Genomic DNA, 23,284 nt, shown 5'->3' with positions numbered 1-23,284 from the left:
ACCAATTCCAAGAAGTCTAGATTTTCCAAAGTTTGTTACAGCAGTGACCCTCTTCTTGATGCCCAAATCTGAATTAGTGTTCTGGGGTGGCAGCAGCAAACGGCCACAACTTTAGTGGCTAAAACCAGAAATTTTCTCCTCACAGTTGCAGGGGCTAGAAATGCTAATGTCAAGTGACAGCAGAGTTGGCTCCCTCTGGAGATTCTGAAGCAGAATTCATGCCATGTCTGCATCCTAGGTTTAGAAGTCACTAGCAAGCAACTATCAACAATGACTGCCTCCATCTTTGCATGGTGGTCTTCGCTCTGTCATTGCTGCTCTAAATTGCCCTCTTTTTATAAGGGTATTAGTCTCAGGCATGGCCTCTTCTTACCTGATTATATCTGCAGACACTACTGCAAAATAAGAGTATAAAGTTCAGGACACACACACATATTATATATACATACATATATATATGTATAAATAAATAAATATAAATGTATATATATGTATAAATGTATATATATGTATGTATATATATAAATTTGGAGACTACCTCTGTACAGTACAGAGTCATTACTTTCTTCTGAAAGATGAAAATTTTATCAAGAAAACAAACAAGCTATCTATTTATATCAAACTGACAGTCCTTATTAATTTAACTGAACTCAAAAGTTTTATTCAACTGTCATTATGATGAAAGCTTATTCGTCTAGCCCTTTGCTGGTTACTTTATCGCAGCAATCATGAAAGTATCCAGCACATCATGTTAACAGAAACATGCCTGTCAGAATGCAAAATGTGGAAATAAACGAACTTCCCCGGAAGGTGAACGGCTGCAGTGCATTTTAATGCTCTACTAGGCAGCCTTGGAAGAGGACAAAGCATGGTCTGAGAGAGATGCATTTTGGGATTAGGCGAGCGTGGGGAAGGTGGAAGAACCCACAAGGTGGAGACTGCTGCTGTGTTGAGAACGACTTGACGCCACAGGAACACACATCTGAGTGGCTACATGGCAAATCTTACGTCTCCCAACTCTCACTATTATGAAAAAATAACGGGGCACCTGAGCGAGTTATGAGCGTTTGCGGCAAAGCGTTAGCTCTGAGCTGGAGGTCAGCAGTGGCCGCAGCCTCACCACAGACGGTGCCCCTGAGCATGTCATTCCCTCAGTGGCATCCTGGCTGGACGGCAGAGCCTTACCTCCTGGATCTCCTTCTCCAGGAGTTCCACTCGCTCCCGCAGGTGTCTCCGCTCAGTGTCGATGGACAGCAGCTCCAGGCGCACTGAGCTGTTCTGCCCTTCTGCTTGCTGCGCTTTGATCTCCCAGTCCTCAGCTTGGTCATGAAGCATCTGGAATCTGTCCAGTAAGTCTTGGTTTTCTTTTTCCTGGTTTATGAGCAATTACATTATTTCTAAGTCAGTACTGTCAAGGGAACATCTGTATCACACACACACACACACACACACACAGAGAATTGTGTGAATTTAGGAAACATCAGTATGTGTGTAGGTACTGTACTAAGATCCGCAGGGAAATACAACATTATTAGGATGTTTAATATCTAACCCTGGGGCAGAATTAAATGCACAAGAGCGGTCTTGGAAAGCCAGTCTTAAATACAAGCTAGACACCGATGTTCACCTTAGAAGCCATTAGGTTCTCCCATCTTGACACCTCAGTGATGTACTTGTGAACTCTGCTCTTCATTTCGTCTTTCTCTTGCACTGCTGCTTCTAATTCAATTGAGATTTCCTGTAAGTCAGCAAATCGGAAAGATCCAGGGTCAACCTCTAGTTATGTACAAATACCTCCTTTGCAATTGAAGAAGAAAAATGGGAAAACCTCTATTGTGTTATTTTTCTATGACTGACTTTGGTGTGTGTGTGTGTGTTTCTGTTTGCACATGTGCAGTGTGTGTGTGCAGCATGTGTGCATGCGTGAGCTTGATAATGCGGTATGTGCAATGTATGTGTGTTTGTGTGTGTGCAGTGTGTGTAGTATGTATGTGTGTATGTATAGTGTATGGATGTCTGTGCATGTACAGTGTGTGTGTGTATGTGTGTGTGTGTAGTGTATGCATATGTGTATGGGTATACAAGCTGATGTGCACACGCAGAGCAGAGGAGGAGGACAGCCCCCCTGTTCTCTTGAGACAGGTCTCTCACTGAAAGTGAAGCTCCCCATTTCAGCGAGACTGGCTGGAATCTGACATCTTTGACTCCAGCTCTGGGGTTATAGGCAGCTGTGCCAGGCTTTCATGTGGGTGCTGGGGATTTGAACTCAGAACACCTTACTTTCATTTCACAGCAAGCGCTCTTACCTCCTGAGTCTTCTCCCCAGCCCTGACATTGACATTTTAGCAAACTTTGCCATAAAACTCCCATGACAGGTGTGACCTTGTATTTGACTTTATGTCAGGGCCAGTTATGTCAGTAGTTGACATAACTGCAATATTATTCAATGTATGTTACTGAACAAAACTGAAAGTAATTTCTTAAGCATAAAAGAAATAATCAGTTTTCATAGCATCATCCTGAAATAAACCAGTACAAATAAAACTGTACAATAGCTACCATTTAAAATGTCCTTTTATTTATTCACAGACATGTATCTGAGACAATTGAAGTAAGCACAAATCACTAAACCCTCTCATGGTCCTTATAAATAAAGAAGAGGTGCCCTAACAGTAATACTGCTGTCCTCACCCAATCCTGTGACCGTGACTTCTACCACAACAAAAGCCATGTCCCTATCAACTAAAATCAAATGGTATCAGGCTGGTGACATATACCTGCCATTCTGACTTGGGAGGCCAAAGAAGAGGACCAGGATCAGCCTGGGCTACATAGGGAGTTCAAGGTCAGCTGGGGCTACCTATGACCCTGTGTCAAAACAAACAAAACCCTAGGAAGAAAGTTCAACTCCAGCTGGAAAGAAGACCGCAGCTGCGCTGCTCAGACCTGTGAGGGCTACATTCTAAGACCTGGCCTTGCCGGCACCCTGGCAGATACCACCCCCCTCAGGGAGTTAGACTGCTGACATTCAACACCATTGCATGACAGAAGAAAACATTTAGAAGTTTAATATGTAGAAGACAAATGACAAATCTCTGCCTGCTTCATACCTGATTTTCCCTTGCCACCGTGGCCAGGTCATCTTGTAACCTTCTGTTCTCCTTAAAACACATCTCTCTAGATTTCCCAACTTCTTCCAGCTCCTTGTGAGCTGCATCGAGCTGGCGTCGGAGGCTGCTTATCTCTCGGTCCCGATTGGCCAAGGTTTCCTTTAGCTGGCTGCGAAAGAGGAAAGCATTACGGAAAACTCTAGCTCACTTAAAATAAGACCACAACAGTCTCACAAAGTGTGAGTACAGGAGAGTATAACGGCTGTCTTTGGACACCAACTAAAAATACTCAGGTGCCTTAGATTTCTCTCAATCATTATATGCAAATAAGGTCATAAAATAAACATCACTCCACAACTTAAGCAAACATAACATATTTAAGGGTTCAAAATAAAATACAATATAGAACTACATTAAATATTTACTGTTTATATTTCTATTATTATCTAAAACGTAAAGGCAAGCAAAATAGATATAATTAGTGACTCCTTTTTTAAGATAGCTTACAATCTTTATGCAGACCAGATACAAACTGAAAATTTTTAGGAGTGTTCAAGACAGGTTTAAGTGAAGAACAAATGCAAAAGCTAGCTACTACAGCAATCTAAGTTGAGATGATAGGACTTAAAGAGATGATTACACAAGCATCAAGAACAAGCAGATGAAAGCAAAGGCAATAGGATACAACAGTGGCAGGATAAGTCAGAGCAGGGACTGAGAAAGCCCTGCTCTGAGAAAGCCAGACTGCCACCAGCAAAGGCGCAAACGTCACAGGACAAACCCCCTCTCTAGACTCTGCTAAGAAGGGAAGGCCTTATTTGCTGGAAATTTCTCAAACTCAGACTACATTTCATTGATTACTTACTTCAAAGACATTTCATACTCTGTGACTGTGACCTTCATTTGGGCAATAACTTTGTCCTGGAGAAATTACAGCAACATAAAAGATTCCAGTCATTCATACAGAATCCTCTTTAGCTAAATTTGCATAATTTACTAAATTTAGGAAAGTAGTTAAATATACAGTTCAATTACATAAATTATACATAAAAGCAAGCTCTAAATAGACATATTTCTATACCCATCTCTATGTCACATCTTGGCGTGTTTCTTCCCACCTAAGAACTGAAGTGGTTTCTTCAAAGTGTGTAAAATCACATTCTAGAAATAGATGAAATCCCATCATAATGAATCCAACTACTAGGACGGAAGCTCTGTGGCAGACAGAGCTGTGGGTCTCAGGAATTCCTCATGGCCGTGAAAACTGCGTATTTGAGTGAAGAATACCCAGACTCCCTGCTGAGATGCCGGAGACCACGGGATAGATACATACTTTACTGATGAGGCTCTCTTGCAGGCTGGCAATCTTTTCTGTCTTCTCATCCACAGTCTCCTGGAGAAAGTCCTTTTCCTTGTCAATCACTCCAATGGTCTTCTTCATTGCCTGTGTTTCTTCGCTCTGTGACGTCATCTCACGTCTTATTTTCTCTACAGAGGGAGGGAAATGTCTGTTAGGTGGAGACAATTCAGGTTCACAGAAGCAAAATTTCAAAAGGCTCACCTAGATTTTCCTCCAGAATTCTAATTTGTTCTTGGGCTGATTCAAGTTCACCTCTTTTTAAGGCAAGTCGGTTCTGAGTGTCATCAAGTGACCGCTGAAGCTGCTCATTTACTATCCTAAATCAGTGGATAAAACAAATGGCATTCTTTATCTCTCACAGAAATAGCTTTGTCAAATGAGCAGTCTTAAAATATTTTGATTTCTTATTTACGTTTCTTTTATTTCTTATTATAAAGCTCTTCTGGTATTATCAATGACATGCTACTACACAATATTATTCTTACTGTTCACCATTCTTCTCCAAAATGGTTCCATCTTCCTAAAAATAATATGGTATAAAAGTGAAATTAATTGCATTTCTTTTCTAGAAGTTTCTCGGTACTTTTAAAGTTCTCCTCAGTTTCTTAACATCAACCCCCTTTTCCTCAAAATCTATTTCTGATATAGAGGCAAAGAAAAAACCCTGTTTTTATAACATGGCTGGGCACTCCAGACTCTCTCTAAGTCCTCACCATCCTGACCATGTGAGCTTATAAGTTTGCTTCTTTGAGTGGCAGAGGTAGGTCACAGTGCTGAAAAGGCAGGTATTTCTTACAGTGTGATGGGATAACATGAAGGGCTGGTTTTGAGGAGCAGGGAAGGGATTCATGGCAGTGTAGGCTGTCTATGGGAAAGATTGTCTCCAGAGTTCTAGTTGGAACTAACTCTTTCTTTTCAGAAGTAACATCCTGGAAGCTGTCATAGTTACAGCTTCCAAATGCTTCCAGCTCTAAGAGGGAAGCATTTACCCTGCCTGGCCAGACAATTTGCTGGGAATAACTTCCCTTTGAGTTTCCTTTGAGGCTAAGACACTGAAGACGATACTAAGAGTAGCTTGGCTTAGATCTAGTTCCCAAAAGGATGGGTAAAATGGGACATTTCAAAAAAGTTAAAAAAAAAAATGGGACATTTCTATAGAGATGAAGCTTTATAGGAACACTGGGGCATTCTGAAAGACGAGACATCTACACTGAGAGTTCTCACAGCAAGGGAATGATGACGACTGAGGGGTGGGAATGACAGCAGAGCTGGACTAACCTCTTAGCACTACACAACTGGACCACCCAAGTCAGAAAGACATCAGGTTTGGACGATTTGATTTGAGAGCTGAGGTGGCCGCTCCTGAAAACGAGAGCCACGGTGTGCAGGGACAGCATAAGGGGAAGGGACTGTGTTCATGTGTTCCTGGAGTAGTTCCGTTGCAACTACATCCCCAAGTTTATGGGAACAACTTGTCCAGGATCACAAAAGTACTGGGCAAAGGTGCGACGCTAAGCTGGCTCATGCTGCTTTCTGTGAAGAATGCAGGGACACAATACCCTCTAAGTCTGTGTCCTCAGCCTTCCTGATGCTGCGGCCATTTACTACCTTCCTCATGGTGTGGTGACGCCAACCATAAAATTATTGTTGTTGCTACTTCAAAACTGTAATTTTGCTACTATTATGAATTGTAAATATCTGTGTTTCCTGGTCTTAGGCAACCCTGTTGAAAATTCAGCTTCCCAAAGGGGCCACAACCCACAAGCTGAAGATCACTGCTTTAAGTGACAGGAAAATGGGATGATGCACAGAGGCCTTGCTGAAGAGCAAATGGTTGACAGTGCTTCAAATTCTAGGCAGAAGTAACGTCGTCTTTGCATGTCACTCTAAAGTCTAGGAATAATGTTACATGGAGCACCAGAGAAGGAAGAGGGATAGGAACAGTTGCAGCATTAGCTGCACAAGCTCAGCCAGTATCATTCTGTGACAACGTTCTTGTTCTTATTATTAAGAAAATATGGTAGAGATACCCCCAAAACAGTGTTAGGCATCCCAGGCAATCTATGAATCTTTCTTTCCCTTATCTAAAATGATTTCTGATTCCTTAGCAAATAGTTTTCAAGGGAAACTAGCTGCATATATCTGGATATATCTAATATTTCTGATTATAGCTAACATTTTAATATATCTGTATATTTCTGAGTATATCTAAACAAACACCAATAAAACAACTGAAACCTATTGGCATAATTATAATACACACAGAGTTCATAGGTCATTTCCAGGAAACTCTGCTATGGCATGTTTTCCGTCCTATATAAATATGTAGCACTCCTGGCTTTAACTGATGTACTGGAGACTAATGTAGCAGAGTGCTGTGCACACAAGCATCTAGGTTAAGTGGGAAGACCACTTCTTAAGCACAGAGATTTGAGCTCATGTCTGGGCAACAATAAAAACCCACAAAAAAGTTAAAGTGACCTGAAAACAATATGACAGCTTTCAGTTGCATCATTGTTTGGAGCTTCATTGCCAGCAGATATAAAAATTAATGTCTGCCATGGAGTGATTGAGAAAGGAGAGTTGTCTAAGTGGGCTGGAAAACAGTTTATCCTTGAGCAAGGGTTAACGAACCATGGCCTATTGCTTATTTCTTTCTAGCTACAAAGAATTTTTATGCTTAAGTGAGTGAAAAAAATTCCTCAGTAAAACATTCTGTGACATAAAAACTAAATTAAATCCAAATTTCAGTATCTATAAATAATTTGTAGTGGTCCAGAACCATGCTCATTCGCTTACACACTGCCTCCAAAAACATTTGCATTTCAGAAGCTGGTTTTTCAAGGTGTAACAGAAACTCCAGAGCCCACACAGTCTACAATACTGAGTAAAAACAGTAAGTTTGCAGACCTCAGTTCTAGAAGACTGGCTAGCAAGCAGAGATGTCAAGCACTATCATCCCTGCACACAAACATTTCCTTACTATATCTTGAAGGCCTGAGTTAGGGTATAAACTGCTAGACCTCATTAAATGATGCAGTTCACGAGACAAGAGTCATTAATACTTTCAAAATGACTGTTTTCATACCATCTTGATGCTATACAGGGAGACCAGACCAAAGACCCTCTATTTCTACAATTAGAGGCTGTGTCTGATCCAGAAGACCTGTTTGTAGCATGAAAATTTAGTGGGGAAAAACAACAAAACAACAACAACAAAAAAACAAAACAAAATGCCTAACACAGGAAGAGAGATGGCCCAGGAGGTAGAAAAAAAGTATCCACCTCACATACCCGAGAATCAGCTTCTGGTATGGAACATAATGTAATCATAGTAACGAGAGCGCTCTGAACCACAATGAAAATAGCACAAGGTTTGGACAATGTCCTTTTGCTTCTGCAAAGGTTTGTGTTGTGGTTTGTAATGGATTTAGTGTTGAATTTAGACCTGAGAATCAAACTCAAGTTTTTACCAATGTTTACCAATAGTGTTGAAGACAAACTAGCCTTAGAGATAAGTCCTCCCATCTCTCTCTTTCTCCCTCCCTCCCTCTCTCTCTCTCTCACACACACACACACACACAGATTTGGTTAGTGCAAAGCACTAAGATCATGCACTATGCAAGGTAGAAAGAAAAATTCCCATAATCCTCTCCTACTGCACAGTGACTGAATGGCACAAAGGTAAAGGCAGAAGCAGGCTAATTCAATAAAATGATATTAGTATCAGAAGAAAATTGCAAAGGAGCTATAGACCAATCTACAGCATCCCAAAGAGGACAGCAGCTGTCTCCAGAGTCTTCGGTGAGAAAGTAAAGCAGTGATATGGTTTTGATCTGGAGGAAAAGAAAAATGCCAGCTCTGCTCAGCTGGGTACAAAAGCAGAAAGGTAGATGGGCAATTCTGCAGACAAAATACAGCACCGTTCTCTGCAGGTACTTTGAAACTGAAGACAGAGCAGAAGAGGGCAGGCTCACTTTGCTCTCCTCCACAGAACACGCCCAGATGTAAAGCAGGCGCAGGAAAGACCTGTTTCCTTTAGCTTTTCCTAAAGCCCTCCTGATGGAGATGGCAGTCAGGCATCTGGGGGAGTGAAGGCTGGTTTTGGTCTTAGTTCTTTAAGTCACCTGATAACCCAAGAGCCCCTGTGAATCTTTTCTTAGGCTTCCCTCTTCCTAATCTTCGCATCACGCTTCTGCTATTTCATCAACTAGACTCCTGGGTTTTGTACATGGACTCTGTGTCTTTCAGTCTCATCTCTTTTTGTCCTTCTGAAGTGCAGGTGCAGTTCTTGCCCTTTATTTTACCAAATCAATTTTCTACAGTAGCCAATCTACTACTCAATAATCTTTCAGCTGTAATGCACCAATCTTAAAAAAAAAAATCATCACTGCCATCCTTTCTGATCACGTTACTGCTTCATGACTAAGGTGCACAAAAACTTTGTTGACATATGAAGATTTCCCTAATCCTTATGGTAAATAAAACTTAGAGAAAGAGATCCCCTTCGACTCTTCAGAGTAGAGCACTTCTGCCAACCTTCCCTTATCTTTTTTGTTCATGACAGCTATGCGGGGCAGATAACACTCTTAGCTTCCTTCCCTTACGTTGTATGTACTTGAAACAGACAAATGGTTAACCAATAGCCCAATAGCCCAATTTGTTCATTATAAATTACTGTTTTATTCCCATGTGTGTCACCTTTTGATTTTATGAAAGAAACATTTCTTAAATTTGCTTTTGCCCTTAGGGTTCCTAGCTCCTGTCTGGGTCCTGGCCCGAGATCTCCTTTGCCTGTCATTCAGCTCTCAGACTTCAAATCCATGATCTATGTTCTGTCATAGGTAGCTCCCCTACCCCTTGGTTAATTTTTCTGTTTCCATATCAGAAACAGTTAAATGTATGAAATGAAACATTTGGACTTCATATTACTTTAAAAGAAACAACATAACATTAATATATAATAATTAAAATAAGGTGAGGAAAAGAAGGAAATGGCCCAAATGGTAGAAGGGCTAAGATCCCTGCAGTCCTTCCCTGCAGAGCACAGAGTCTCCATGATCTACTAAGATGGACTTTAAATGCAGACAGGGCAGAGAACTTCCTGAGGATCATGTCAACCTGTGAGAGTTTCAAAACTATGGATACCCAGATCTCTCCAGATTCACTCATCAAATCAGAGCGCTGAAAGACCTCCCTCATCACTCCTAAAGGCTCCCAGGAGACTATACTGTGAAGCCAACTTGGGAAACCACTGTTCAAAGGCACAGACCAAAACACCATGGTTACAGGCCTTGCATAAGCAGAAGAAGCATGTCCCACAGGTGAAATAATGAAGCTTTAATAGACTTACCTAAGAGAGTTCACCTCTGTTTTCGGATGAGATGAGTCACCAGTCACATGGCTAAACTTAGCTTGGAGTTTTGATTTGTTCTCTAATGACTCTATTGTCTCTTTCATTATTAACATCTTAGATTGCAACTCATATTTTTCATTTTCAAGCTATAATTTAAATTAAAAAATTAATAAGCGTATATGGTAATATCTTCTTTTTCATATCTACTCTTTAATACTATTTTCTGGAAGACAAATATGGAAATATATTAGCTTTTTAAAACACTGAATGCCATCTGTACTCTTAGGACCGACATGTCAGGCGGGTGCATCCACTTGCCCTTCCTTACCATCACTACAATGAGAGAAAACATGTAAACAAAAAGAAAAGGAATAAATCCATAACAGCAAGGAAGGAAAACTAGAAGCAGGATGAAAAATCAGAAGGACTTCTTAAAACTCAAACAAAACCCACAAAAACCCCTGTTCTATCATTCATTTCCAAACTTTCCCACCCCCCACACCCCCCAAAGAAACCTTGAAACCTGCAGTAAATAGACAGGAATTATACAAAATTGAGAGTTGAAAAGAATGTAACCACAAAATGGACAAGATTTATGTGAGAAACGAAGTGGAAGTTTTCCTTGAATGTATAAAATAAGACCTGACTTAATATAGATTGACATGCTTCTCTGGGTGGAAACATAAGACTTTCTTTTTTTTTTTTTTTATTTTATTTTTTTTTTTATCAGTTACATTTTATTAACTCTGTATCCCAGCCGTGTCCCGATGAAACATAAGACTTTCAATATGTTAAATTTTCACTAAACTGCCTGGTGCAGTGGTACACTCCTTTAATCCCAGCACTCTCGGGAGGCAGAGGAAGGCAAATCCCTGTGAGTTCCAGGCTAGCCTGGTGTACAAAGTCCAGGACAGCCAGGATAGGAAACTCTGTCTTGAAGAACAAAAACAAGCAAAATAATTCACCAAATTATAAATTCAATAAATGCCAATAAAAGCAAATCTTAAGTAAATTGCTTTTAAAAGGATAGAATCTTACACTTTATGCTTAAATTCATTTAGAAGAGGAAAAAACAAAACAAATCGTGGGATAGAGAATGCAAATAAACTTACCGTTAGAGATACTAAATAAACAATAAAGCTACTGTAATTAAAACTGGACTTCATGTAGAAATGGACAAGCAAAAACACCTATCTTTCCCATACAGGAATATATACAATATAAAGAAATCCTAAACCAAAAGAATATCTCTTATGTGGCTTAAAAAGTTATTATCTGACCCTTCATGGGCCGTCCTTAAGTCATATTCTTTTTCTGCCATACAAACTCAAAATTCTTTTCTGTTTTGTTTTTTTAGACAGGATCTTGCTGTGTTCCATGGGATATCCTTGAACTCCTATGCTCAAATGATGCCCCTGCCTCACCCTCCCATATGCCTGAATCTTCAGGTATGCACCAGCACCAAGCATCTTGCTTTTCTTCAATGCATCACAGTCACATTACTTCTTAAGCCATGCACTGTCTAGTTTAGCTTGTTTTTGAACTTTACATGAGTAGAATCACACTACGTTATTTCTTTAGCAACTTCCTGTTTGGGTACAGCTGTGTTTGCACCACTCATACATGTTGATGTTAGTAATGTTCATCATATTTCTGCTCAATGGCACTCCATTGAATGATTGATAATCACATATTGGTTCAAATAAATAGTTTAGGCTCTGTGGGACCTATTGTCTGTCACCATCACCCCAGTGAAACAGCAGATACAGACAATACAGAAACACAAACAAATGGGCCAGAAAAAAATCTTCACTAAACCCCAACCTACAGAGCACTGAGAAAATAGACACACTACTCCTACATCATAAATGAAAAAGCTGAAAGAAACTGGTCTAGGCAGGAAGCCAGATTCGAACCAAGTAACAAGCCCAGAGCACACACCCCTCTTCTTTGTATATTTTAAAAACCTAGAGTATACTAAAAACATAACTGGCACAGTCATTCGTCTAACACAATATGCCCCAAATCCTTTGATAAATTACCTGGCGATTAATATATGTCAAATTTTCAATAGTTTTCTCTAATTCTGATTTTCCAAAAGTGTTCAATTCTTGGATATTCTGAAAAAGAATTTTATAGAAAATGTTCATTTGTATCAAATAATCATGAAAGTAAGTAATTCAAGTTTGCAGAGCTGTTTCCTATTTCATAGAATCATTGGCTGTTTTAGAAAGGCCAAGCATTCTATAAAAGCATTCTTTCAGTTAGAAAAAGTTGCATGTCCTACTTTCATGTGTCATGCAGAAGGGAAATCGGAGCGAACTCATTTATAAAGACTTATGCAGACTGATCCTTGTTACCACAGGCGTCATACAGAGAAAAGCATACTAAGTCACAAGCTCATACATGTGTCCCCATGAGAGGAGATATAAGGACCCCCCCCCCCCCCACACACACATCCCATTTATTTCTTTTTTACAGTGCTGCTGATTGAACCGGGAGCCTTACACTAGGTTAGTGCTTTACTGCTGAGCTCTCACTCAGATGCAAGAAAAACAGTATACAAAGAAGAAATACATGATCAGACATAGGCAAGAGAACACCATGAGACCAGGGTATCAATGAAGGCTACTTTTCTGGTTATATTACCTCACTCAAGTCTCAACTGCTGCCATGTCAAGGATACATAGGTAATGGTCACTCAGCTTTTCTAGTGAAGATGCATACTCATAGTCATGCTATTCATTTAAAAAACTGTATGCAATATTTGATTATACATCTTGTTAAAGGGATCACTGCAATGTCAATTAAATCGCTTAAACAGTGCTCACATGTGCTCTATAGCAATCACCAAGCAAGCCGTTAGGGCACAGCCATAAGTAAATCTTTGATGTCACAGCTTATATACAGCCTCGGGAAAAAAAAAGACAGATCTAAAACAAGAAACTAAAATAAAAACATGAAGAAACATGAAGGCAGAAGGTCAGGAATTCATGGTGAGCCTTTGTTTTAAAGCAAGTTTAAGTCAGCCTGAGCTACGTGAGACCTTGTCTCAGAATAAGGAATTAGTGCTAGAAGTGCAGGTTATTGATGGAAAAAGGACATCAAGAGTTGTACCCAGTTGCATGAATGCTGAATGTAGCATGCTGCAACATTTACTAGGTAAGATGCGCCTTGGTGCAACAGCGGAACAACTGTTATGGGGAAATTGCCTTCTGATTAGATTTGAGGCCTGCTCCACAGAAGGGAATTGCTTGTCTAACACTGTAAGCCTGATCAAAGGCCCAAGGCTACTAAGGTCATGGTCTGTAGGGCAGAATCTGTTATTGGTTTAAATGTTCTAGATGACCACACTGTCAGAGCCCCTCTTATGCTTGTACAAACATTTATGACCTGGGCTGCTCTCTTGACCTTGGTCAGAGAAGCTTCTTCATTGCAGAGAAGCTTCTTCATTGGAGATATGCATAACTGAGAACAAGAGCCTTTTACTGGACATTTATATCAACTCTCCCTCCCCAAACTAGGATAAGGGAACCTCACAGAAGGGGAGGCAGAAAGGATGTGAGAGCTGGAATAAGGGGGAAAGGTACTGTGAAATGCTGTCTTCTGGACATGGAATGGTCATCACACTCAGAACCTATACAAGAACAAGCCAGCCAAAATTCTTGCATAGATGGGATAGATGATCTCCAGGCTACACCCAAGAGAAACTGGCAGTTGATAGCTTGAGGGAGACTCATTCCCTTTTAAGGATATGGTCACTGTTAGGATTCCTGTGCCCTAGTGGATGGTACCACCATCATAAAAGAAACTGGAACATGATGGGAGCTGGGAGGTGTTAAGAGGAATTTATGTGATCATATTTCATTGTATACATGTCTGAAATTCTCACGCATAAAGGGAATCTAGAGGCTGGTGTTTCCAAACTGTCTAATGTGTAACCTGGAGTTAAAGGATAAAGATAAACAAGGACATTCAAAGAGGTGGAGAACTTTTACAGTAGTCTGTGCAGGAGACTGGTGGCAAGAAAGCACAGAGCGTTGGGAAGAAGGAGAAATAGGAAAAATGGGTGTAGGGAGAAGATGACAGACTTGAAATAGGCAAGGACTGGCAGCCAGTAATCTTGTAAACAGGTAATAAACTTTACTAGAAGGAACATGGTCAGATTGTTATCTCTGAAAAATGAGTCTAAAATCAATGTTAATAACATATCAGAGCACAAGGTTCCCACTCTAACGATGCACAGGAGAGAATAATAACCACAACAGGATGGGGGCAGACAAAGGAGCAAACAACTGGAAAGAAAGGAACTCACACTGTAAATCACAGACTGGTGAGGCTAGGCGAGTTATTTCAATTCATTATAATACGGGGCTCTCATCTGTGAGCAGAAACTATCAGAAAAGGCTTTTCTGAAGATCTACTGTGATGGCTCACGATTAAAATGCACTTGGAACAGAGCTCTCGCAGGGGCGGGGGTGCTACTCTTGTTCAGGAGGCAGCTACCATAGGCCTTGGCTGACAGCTGTGACTAGGAGCTTTCAAGGAGAGCTTAGTCATAATGGCTGCTCAAAAGAGGGTGGCCAGGGGACCAACAGGAAACACTCCAGAAGGCTGGAGGAGTCACATGAGTAGTTCTGTATTTTAAAGAAAAGGTCTCTTGTAAATTTACAAAAGCCCACCTCCTATAACCCAGAAGGGTTCTGGTAATCTGAATGCAGCCTTTCCCAGTTGTTAGTGCTAATACAGTTTTACAATTCTGTTTTTACATTGCTGGTCATTAGAACAGATATGGGAAAAAAAAAAAAAAAAGCATGTGAGAAGCTTGTGCTAAAGGCTGCCGTATTGCACAGAAGCTTTCTCTCTGGTAATTTTAACTGATTTTTTTTTTTTTTTAAATTTCTAAGAGGCAACATTCCAAAAGATGCCAATTAAAAACATTCTTACACTGCCTTTGGGTGTAAAAACTTTAACTGAAGCTATTATAATGCATACAAGGCTCCTTACTGTAGAGAGGAGTTTTTCTAAGATAAATTATGGTGAAGATTATAAAAGATAGGGAAGAATAAATAGCAAAAGCCACTGTACTGTCCCTTCATTAAATGAATACATTGTATGCTAAGTGAAAAATATCCATAAAATCGTTAAATGAAGAAGAAAAGGACTCCACTCCTGAGCTATAAACAATCCTGAGTTCAGGGGTGGCAGGCTGTTTCTGTAAGGGATAATAAGGAAAGCCTAGGGCTTTGGGGGCCAAACGTGTCTACTGGATTTCTCAGCTCGGCCTCCGTGGTATGAAAACAGCCATGGCCAACAGTTCATCAGTGGTGGACTATCTTAGTGAGCACCACACACAAGCAAGGTGGTGAGTGTGGGCTGGAGTGCTATGCCAACTCTACTTCACTAAATAGTAACCTCGCAGGGAAGCGCAGTCACGTAACGGGAGGCAGTAGAGGGGCGGGTATAATAAACGCATCATACTTTCACTTTTTCCCCAAATACTTCATAAATTACATTTTGAAAGGCTGACAACTGTGTTACTTACTTTCAACTTTTCTTTCAGAGCTTCCTTCTCCGCCGTAATTTTTCTTAAGTCAGACAGTGCACGCTCTTTCTCCTTTTCTATACAACTAACAAGACTGTTGGGGACTGTCACACTACTGGACTCTTGTTTTAGTGCGGACAGCTCTTCCTTTGCCTTAGAGAATTAAAAGATATAAAAATACTTAGGAAATAGCCCATTCTTAAAGGGGGCGGTATAGGACAGAGCGAATATATGCTACTTCCCCTTTCTTTCCAAATCCCAATAAAATAAAAGGACTAAAATTAAATATTAAAGCCCCAAAGATAAAAAGATTGAGAGAGGCTGTGACCACAAAACACTGGAAACTAGAAACAGACAGTCAGAGAAGAATTAACTGGGCAGACTCAAAAAAGCTGAGAGCTAAGTCTACTGTGGAGAAACTCCAGAAATGGATTCATTTAATTAATGCACTGCCAAGTCCTAGAGAAGCTCACGGAAGTAAAAATGTCTCTTTTAACTTACATGTCTTCCCCTCTTGTCAAAACAGTAAGGAGCTTTATGGGAGCTGGGTGTGGAGCAAAGCAGCGGCAGACTCCAGGACCCTCTGATAAGTCAGACTGCGTAACAGGGCCGGGCTGCTGGCCTCCCCAGAGCAGATTTCCTCCAGGAGCTAACCCTTACGAGTGTGCGTGCGTGCAGCACTGGCTGCCACTGACTGGCTAGGGTGCGTGAACAGGAAGCTCTGAAGAGCCGTGTCTTGACCCCTTGAGTGCTACAGTCACAGGTGAGCACCACCACGCCCAGCTCAGGTGGTATCCTCATGCTGGTGTGGCAGGACTTGAATTTAGAGGCTAACAGCCAAGATTTCAAACGGTGGGTGCACACCCAGTTTCTCCCTGGGGTCCAGACATGTGTCTAAATCTTAGGAAAATTTTGGCTTGGAGCAAGCTAAGATCTGATCAGTTAGTTTTAGGGAAAAAAAAAAAAAGACTACCTTTGGTTGATCTGACACACTGATAAGCTAGAAAAGAGAATGAAGAAACATTAAAGAGAGAGAAATATCTGTTCTGATAACAAGACAGTCAAATTAGGAAGGAAACCATGAGTCCGTGATATTGTGAAACTTGCAGAACACAGTGGTTCTGCCGCAGATAACTGATTCCAAGTGGCCTGTGGATTAATTAGAAGCAGTTCCTTACTGCGTTATACAAGATGGTTAGTTTATCCCTTTCTGCAGTCAACAGTTTCACGTTGGACTGTATATCCTCCATGTATTTTTCGAATCTTTGTAGCATGCGCTGGAGCTCATCCCTTTCTCTTGTGACCGAGTGAAGGTCTGGATTGTGGTCACCCTGAAACAATTACCAAGATGCATGTTATCACTTGTTATAATTACCAGTGTGTTGTTGTCACAAGCATGCTGGTGGTGAGGCTGGTGAACCAGGCCAACAGACAAGAGAACAGACGTTCTCTTAATGTAATTAAAGAACTCATGAGAACGGATGAAAGCATTGGCAGTAACGGTGCAACTTCCCTGGCTTTTAGGTTTTCAGGAAGGTGTACAGCTGCCAGTAATGCCACCTGTGCAGACCTCATTAGATGCCTCCACAATTGCTGTCCTTAGAGTGCACATTTGGGGCACTAAACTATAACCCTAGACCAGGAGATCAGCAGCACCTAGAAACTCACTATATACATGAAGTTGAGGGTCCATGCTAGAATCTTTGGAAGTAGGGTAGAAGACATTTGTCAAGCCTTCCATGTCATTTTGGTGCACAGTGAGTTTTCAGAGTCACTACTTTATAACTCGCTGCCAAGGAAGAGTCCCGGAAGGACGTGTGTATCCGTTTTCTACAACTGACCATTAAGGTCGGTTTCTCAGGTATAACAGTCCCAAATGTCCCAGCTTCATACCCAAATGAGGGCTAGCTGTGCAATGTTTCAGGTACAAATATTCCCACCAGGAAGTATATATTAAGATGGTCACTGACTAAGCAACTACTTCTAACTCTTTAAAGAAAATATCTACCATCACCATATGATTAAAAATGATCCAGTCTTCACTGCCATCATAAAAATGAGGATGGTAAATTTACAGCTTGTTAATGTCAAGGAACTAAATATAGAAATTTGGATAAACTGCTATATTATTGTGGTGGTTTCCATGAGAATGGCCCCTACAGGCTCATATGTTTGAATATTTGGCCCCATGTTAGTGAAACTGTTTGGGAATAATTGGGAGGTGTGGCCTTGTTGGAGGAGGTGTATCACTGGGGCCAGTAAAATTTCTAGTGAAATTTCTAGCCAGTGAAATCTCTTTCCCATGTGCTCTCTGTCTCCTGCTTAAACTCTCAGCTGTTCCTGCTGCCACACCTTGCTCTGCCATCATGGACTCTACCCTCTGAAACCATAAGCCTAACTGAACACTTTTTTTTTTTTTTTGTAGTAAGTTGCCTTGGGCATGGTGTTTTGTCATAGCAAGAGATAAGTATTACAATTGGAAGGAGACTTGGCTTATATTATTTGATATCCACTGAGCATATGCAATACCAGTGAAAACTCAGTAAATGCTAGAAATGTGTGAGGTAGCGTCCACTTAGGAAAAAGCTAACCTTTTTTGTAAAATTAAAGCATGACAGGCAAGACTGGCTCTCATGGACACATTAAAGGGGAATATAGTCTACACAACAAGAACAGATCAGGATTTCAAGATAATCCAGGCTTAAACCCATATGGGAAAACCTGTGACCTAACCACCATCTAAAACATCTTACAGAATGTAGTCTGCATAGATCCTAGAAAAGGAAGGTAATGAATAAAGATTCAAGTCTGTTTTCATTACTGTCTATGCCTCAGCTTAAATGTCACTTTCTACAGGGAATCCTTCCAGATTCTTCATGTAATTCAGATGTATGCAGAAGTGTTCTGAATTGCTCCTGTACAGTCTTCATTCACACTTAATATAAATGAGGTCTTAAAGTTATTTAGCAGTCATGGCTATGGGTCAATGACAGAGATACCCCCCCAATTTACATGATGCTTTCAGTGTGCTCACTAACCTGAACTCCTGAGAGATGTATGTTAATTAGATATATACTAATTTCCATTATTATTTTCATTCTATTGTTCTCCATTAACAAGCTACACACACAGTGCTGAAGGTACAACATCACACCAAGAACTCCTTTTCTTCTTATTTTGAGACAGGGTCTCACTGTGTAGCCCTGGCTGCTCTAGGACTTGACTTGCCACCAGGCTGGCCTTGAATTTGTGGCGATCCTCTTGTCTCTCCCACAGGACTGGGATTACAGATGTAAACCACAATGGGCTAGGAACTATTGCCACAATCCCTACAGTACATGCCTCACTCATAGCAGATAGTATATGTCTGAGGGACCGAGTCTTCTCACAGATCAGAGAGGCTTTAAAGCAGCAAGAAAAAAGAGAAACAAACCGTTTCCTAGGGGGGATGTAGACAACCGAGTAGAAGACCCTAATGCCAATGATCTCATCTAACGAGTACAAGAAGGAGCAGTTCTTTTTCTGGATCTACACATGAGGAGTTAGCACTGCAGGAAGTCAGCTTCTCTGAGGTCTATCAGATGCTGGGGCAAGAAGCTGGGACTTGTGTCAGGCTTCCACTTCCAAAGCCTTGTGCCATCCTCAAATTCAGGTTGGGAAATACCGTGAGTATAAAGTTAAAGGGGGAACGCTCCCACCAAAGACAAGATAAACTCATTGAGGTTGTGATAGTGAAGATCACTAAGGTTTAAGAAAGATCACTAAGGTAAAAAATGCCCCTTTTTATGACTTATTGTAATTCCAAGAAACTGTGCCTAACAGCTTACCATTAAGCAGGAAGCTGACAGCCACAGGAAGCAGCAAATCCAGCTCGAGAGGTCTTTGTTGTCTGCCAACTAAGTGCTTAAAATACCTGCTTTCTTGTGGGAAATGCACTCCCCAAGTCTCTGTGCTTACAACTGTCTCTCACACACTCGTCTTGCTCATGTGCTTACCTACAGCTGCCCACCGCGCCTGCAGCTTATTACTGGCACTGCCAAACACACCTGAACCTCCTAATGTTTTGAACTCTACAAAATGAATTCTTTGTCTATGCCAGGTAACATAAAACTTGAAGAATGCAGACAGAGAAAGCATGGTATCTCCTAACTGTACCACCACCTCAGCGCAGCTCACTTGTCTTCCCACTGTGAACCAAGCAATGGAATCAATTCTTAGTTACTTAACATCCAGTGCCATGTAATACATGGTATGATTCTTTTATGTTTGTTTTTTGTTGTCTGAAATAGGGTTTATCTGTGTAGCCTTGGCCATCCTGGATTTGCTTTGTAGGCTGGCCTGGAACTCACAGAGATCCACCTGCTTCTGCATCCCCGAGTTCTGGGATTACAGGTAAGTGTTGGGATTATAGGCATGCACCACCATGCCTGACCATGTTATGATTCTTTTATACAATCAAAATGAACAATCCAGTGACTTATTTTTCTTGAGAAATAAGAACATAATGAAACATAAATGAACTTGCACTCTCTTTTCCACCAATTCATTCTGCTTATAACACATAGCACAGTGCTGATACTAACCAGCAGATTATAGCCATTAGCCAATGAGGTTAAAAGGCAGAAGCAAAAGACACAGAACTATTAGACAGTGGATACAAGCTCTTCATAGAAAAGGCAACACAATAAGGAAAGTTGAGCCTAGTCTGAAATCAGATATTTTGAACTCTAATGCCTGTCTTCGCTTCATTCCATTTTATCTGTTCTGTATTTACCACTATTAGCATAGAAACCTTTAGAATTTCTATAGCTCCAAAACGTTAAGGTAAAAAAGAAAGGACAATCCAAGTAATACAATGATAATATAATATTATCTAAATAATATAATGATAATATAATATTATCAGCTGATAATAGCAAGACACTGATAACAATTAGGACTTAAATTGGAGCATGTGGCTTTAATCTCTTGGGAATCATGCCCAACTTTTAATAACACACACAGTGGCAGATGCCATTAGGAAATGCCATGCAGATGTAGAGACAGAATTCAGCATCAGAACATGCACTGGACACTGGTTTCAATCCCCTAATCAAAAAAACAGACAACAAACAAAACAAAACCCAAACCTATTTACAAGAACAAACCAGGAAAATCAACTGGTCCATACACAGTTATCTTCTGTAAGACTGGTTCACTATGCAGCCCAAGCTGACTCGGAACTTTTGGCCTTCGTACCCAGCCACCCGTGTTCTTGATTACCATCCTGTCCAACCTTCCAAATGAACATATTCAACCCACTAGTTACAGCAGACTAACAGAACTGTCCTCTCAGCTTGCTTTTTGGATGTGTACCTGATCCCAGCAAAGAAGGTCTAGAAAAGACCTGGTCAGTTAAAGTGATGCTGCTCCTGACTCAACCAACAAAGCTGGGAATGGCACAAAGGCATGTTGTGTGCCATGAGGACAGAGCTAATCCTTTAGCAGAGGGAAAGTGCAACTGTCACACGACAGAAATCCTAGGAGGAGCAGAAATGGACAGTACTGAGTCTCTGGGTCCTAGTTTCTGAAAGACAAAACATGCTTTCAAATGACTCAGCTATTCAACCTAAATTTATAGGAACCAGAATGTTATCCTTTATTGTTGGGTAGTTTTCCTGAAAATGCGGGGTTCCCACATTACAGTTACAGACTAAAACAAAAGTCAATATTAGGACTTTTAAAGCATGTATGAGTGATGTTACAGTTAATACAGCACGAAAGCAAAAAGGCTTCTAGTGTGACACACACATACCCATTTGATTACTCTCAAGAAGGGTGTTACCTTTTCTGCGCCTTTGAGTACCGAGGGTTTTTCCCGTCCACAGTAATTTACAGAACAAGATCTCCGCTGGATGATATGCTGCAGTCTCTCCAGCTCTTTCTTGTAATAATCACGCTCTTCCTCTATACTTTTCAGGAACGTGTCCAACCGAGAGGGCGACTTCTCACGACGTTTTATCCCGTGCTCTAGCCTCATCCTTTCCACCTCCAAAGTCAGTTCTCTTTCTGCAAGTTACAGTTGTTAGCATTAAAGTGATATGCATATATAGTGTGGATTTCTCAAGTAAATACATAAATTACAGAATGCAAACTACCAGCAATCATGAGCTGCTCTGGGTGTCAACCACAAGGACCAGACATACCAAGTGAGCATTGACAAAGAGTGAGAAAAAAACACAAGCAAAACATTAACATTAAAAACCATCCAGTACGTGAAGGTCACACCCTGTTGGTGTTATCACAGCTGGGTACTATTTCATGCTATGAATGAAAACAATGCATCACAACTCAGGGTGAGGCTTTAAGAGACCCTAAAAGAGCACTGAAAGGAAACACACTGGTAAGCAAGCAGGCAGGTGTATACCTCACTGACCTTGAACTTAACACGTGTACAAAGAAACCAAACAACTCACAGCTTTCTTCCAATAAGCACAGTTATCAGTTTTCTGCCATTACTTTTGAGTTATAGTGTAAAGACTGACTGGAAGTCCTGGGATCCAAGGGCCCTGTGACTCTCAGTGCCTGGACTGCAAGAGTACCCCACTGTATCCAATCCGGCTCACTCACAATTTTTACCAGAAAAGTTAATTTTTTATCATCAGAAACAGAGCAAATACTAGCAATTTCACAGAGTTCAGCCTGGTGGAACAGACATTCATGACACTGACTTAAGAGTCATTTGCATGTTTCTGCAGCTGGCTAATCCGTGACATTAAAAAACTTGTGCCATTTCATCCCAAGAAAACATGTCCAGGGAAGTCAGAAGAAAATAGGAAAGTGAGAAGGAATGAGCAACTGTGATCAATGTCAAAGTAACAAGCTAACAAGTGCAGAGCACTGACCATGTCCAGCCTCACGAGGCTGGAAGGGCAGTTCTGCTGGGGAGGTGGGGACAGAAGCTGCCTGGAATGCAGTGAGGAGCTACAGAGCAGTGGGTCATCAAATAGTAAATGGCAACACCGTGGGCAGATTTTAAGGCAATATAATGGCACTCCTTAAAAAGACTCTGTACTTCAATTTTCTGCCATTTCAGAATGGTCTTCTCACTCTATGCCAAAGAAGCATAAACTTCTGGGCTGGAGAGATGACTCAGTGGTTAAGAACACTGGGCACTCTTCCAGAGGACCCAGATTCGATTCCCAGAACGCACATGATAGCTCACAACTGTCTGTAACTCCAGTTCCGGGTGATCTAACCTCCTCACACAGAAATACATACAGTCAAAACACCAATGTTCATAAAATAAAAAGAAATAATTAAAAAAAGAAGCATACACTTCCATTGTAAAACATTCAAGTATCTTCTCCTGTACTAACCAATCAAAATTCAGGGGAGGGGTTCCTGCTATGTCCATACTGCCTGACATCATTTCTGGTTCACAGCAAGAGCTCAACAAAGCTATTAAACAAACACACAAAAGATCATCTACCAATACATATTGAGGGCATATTAAGGGCAAAATCACTTTTAACCTTACATTTGGCATCTTACCTGTGACTGCAAAACTTTCCAATTTTTTGCTGAGTCTGTGCTTCTCTTCTTCAAGCTGCTGAACAACAATCTCCAGGTCTGACTTCAGAAGGAGCTCATCATTCAGCCTCTCCTTTTCCTTATAGCTTAAGTCCAACTCCTGCAAAATGTTACTTCTACAGCTAAGGATTCTAGTAACTGTATTAAACATTATAGCACTCATAGATAAAATGGACACTTTTGTAAGCATGTAGGTGCTTACACATATACAACAGCACTTCATATACATGTGCATACACATGTGTATACACTTTTAATCACTTCAGTTGTGACAAATGTACCAATTTAAGTGTACCAATAAAAGGACAGCTCTCTACCAAGGACCCACAGCTGCTGCACTG

The 23,284-nt window shown here is 40.8% G+C and overlaps 1 protein-coding gene across 2 annotated transcripts in view; it reads right to left on the bottom strand.

The window, feature by feature from the left end:
• The window catches only part of Cep135 (centrosomal protein 135), a 59,087-nt gene that overhangs the window by 14,179 nt on the left and 21,624 nt on the right, over nucleotides 1-23,284 (bottom strand). The window contains exons 10-22 of one of the 2 annotated variants that reach the window (XM_060380781.1): nucleotides 22,905-23,043; nucleotides 21,196-21,419; nucleotides 16,550-16,702; nucleotides 16,345-16,371; nucleotides 15,372-15,524; nucleotides 11,869-11,946; nucleotides 9,824-9,972; nucleotides 4,672-4,787; nucleotides 4,444-4,598; nucleotides 3,976-4,031; nucleotides 3,111-3,279; nucleotides 1,628-1,738; nucleotides 1,186-1,371 (exon numbers count right to left, since the gene is read on the bottom strand). In XM_060380781.1, coding sequence (XP_060236764.1) covers nucleotides 1,186-1,371; nucleotides 1,628-1,738; nucleotides 3,111-3,279; nucleotides 3,976-4,031; nucleotides 4,444-4,598; nucleotides 4,672-4,787; nucleotides 9,824-9,972; nucleotides 11,869-11,946; nucleotides 15,372-15,524; nucleotides 16,345-16,371; nucleotides 16,550-16,702; nucleotides 21,196-21,419; nucleotides 22,905-23,043 — 1,716 coding nt within the window. The remainder of the gene's footprint in view (nucleotides 1-1,185; nucleotides 1,372-1,627; nucleotides 1,739-3,110; nucleotides 3,280-3,975; nucleotides 4,032-4,443; nucleotides 4,599-4,671; nucleotides 4,788-9,823; nucleotides 9,973-11,868; nucleotides 11,947-15,371; nucleotides 15,525-16,344; nucleotides 16,372-16,549; nucleotides 16,703-21,195; nucleotides 21,420-22,904; nucleotides 23,044-23,284) is intronic. The other variant, XM_021650835.2, reaches the window with a different exon arrangement.

Source organism: Meriones unguiculatus, chromosome 3 (assembly GCF_030254825.1).
Source record: "Meriones unguiculatus strain TT.TT164.6M chromosome 3, Bangor_MerUng_6.1, whole genome shotgun sequence".
NCBI lineage: Eukaryota > Metazoa > Chordata > Mammalia > Rodentia > Muridae > Meriones > Meriones unguiculatus.
This window is presented reverse-complemented; position numbering and strand designations above follow the sequence as displayed.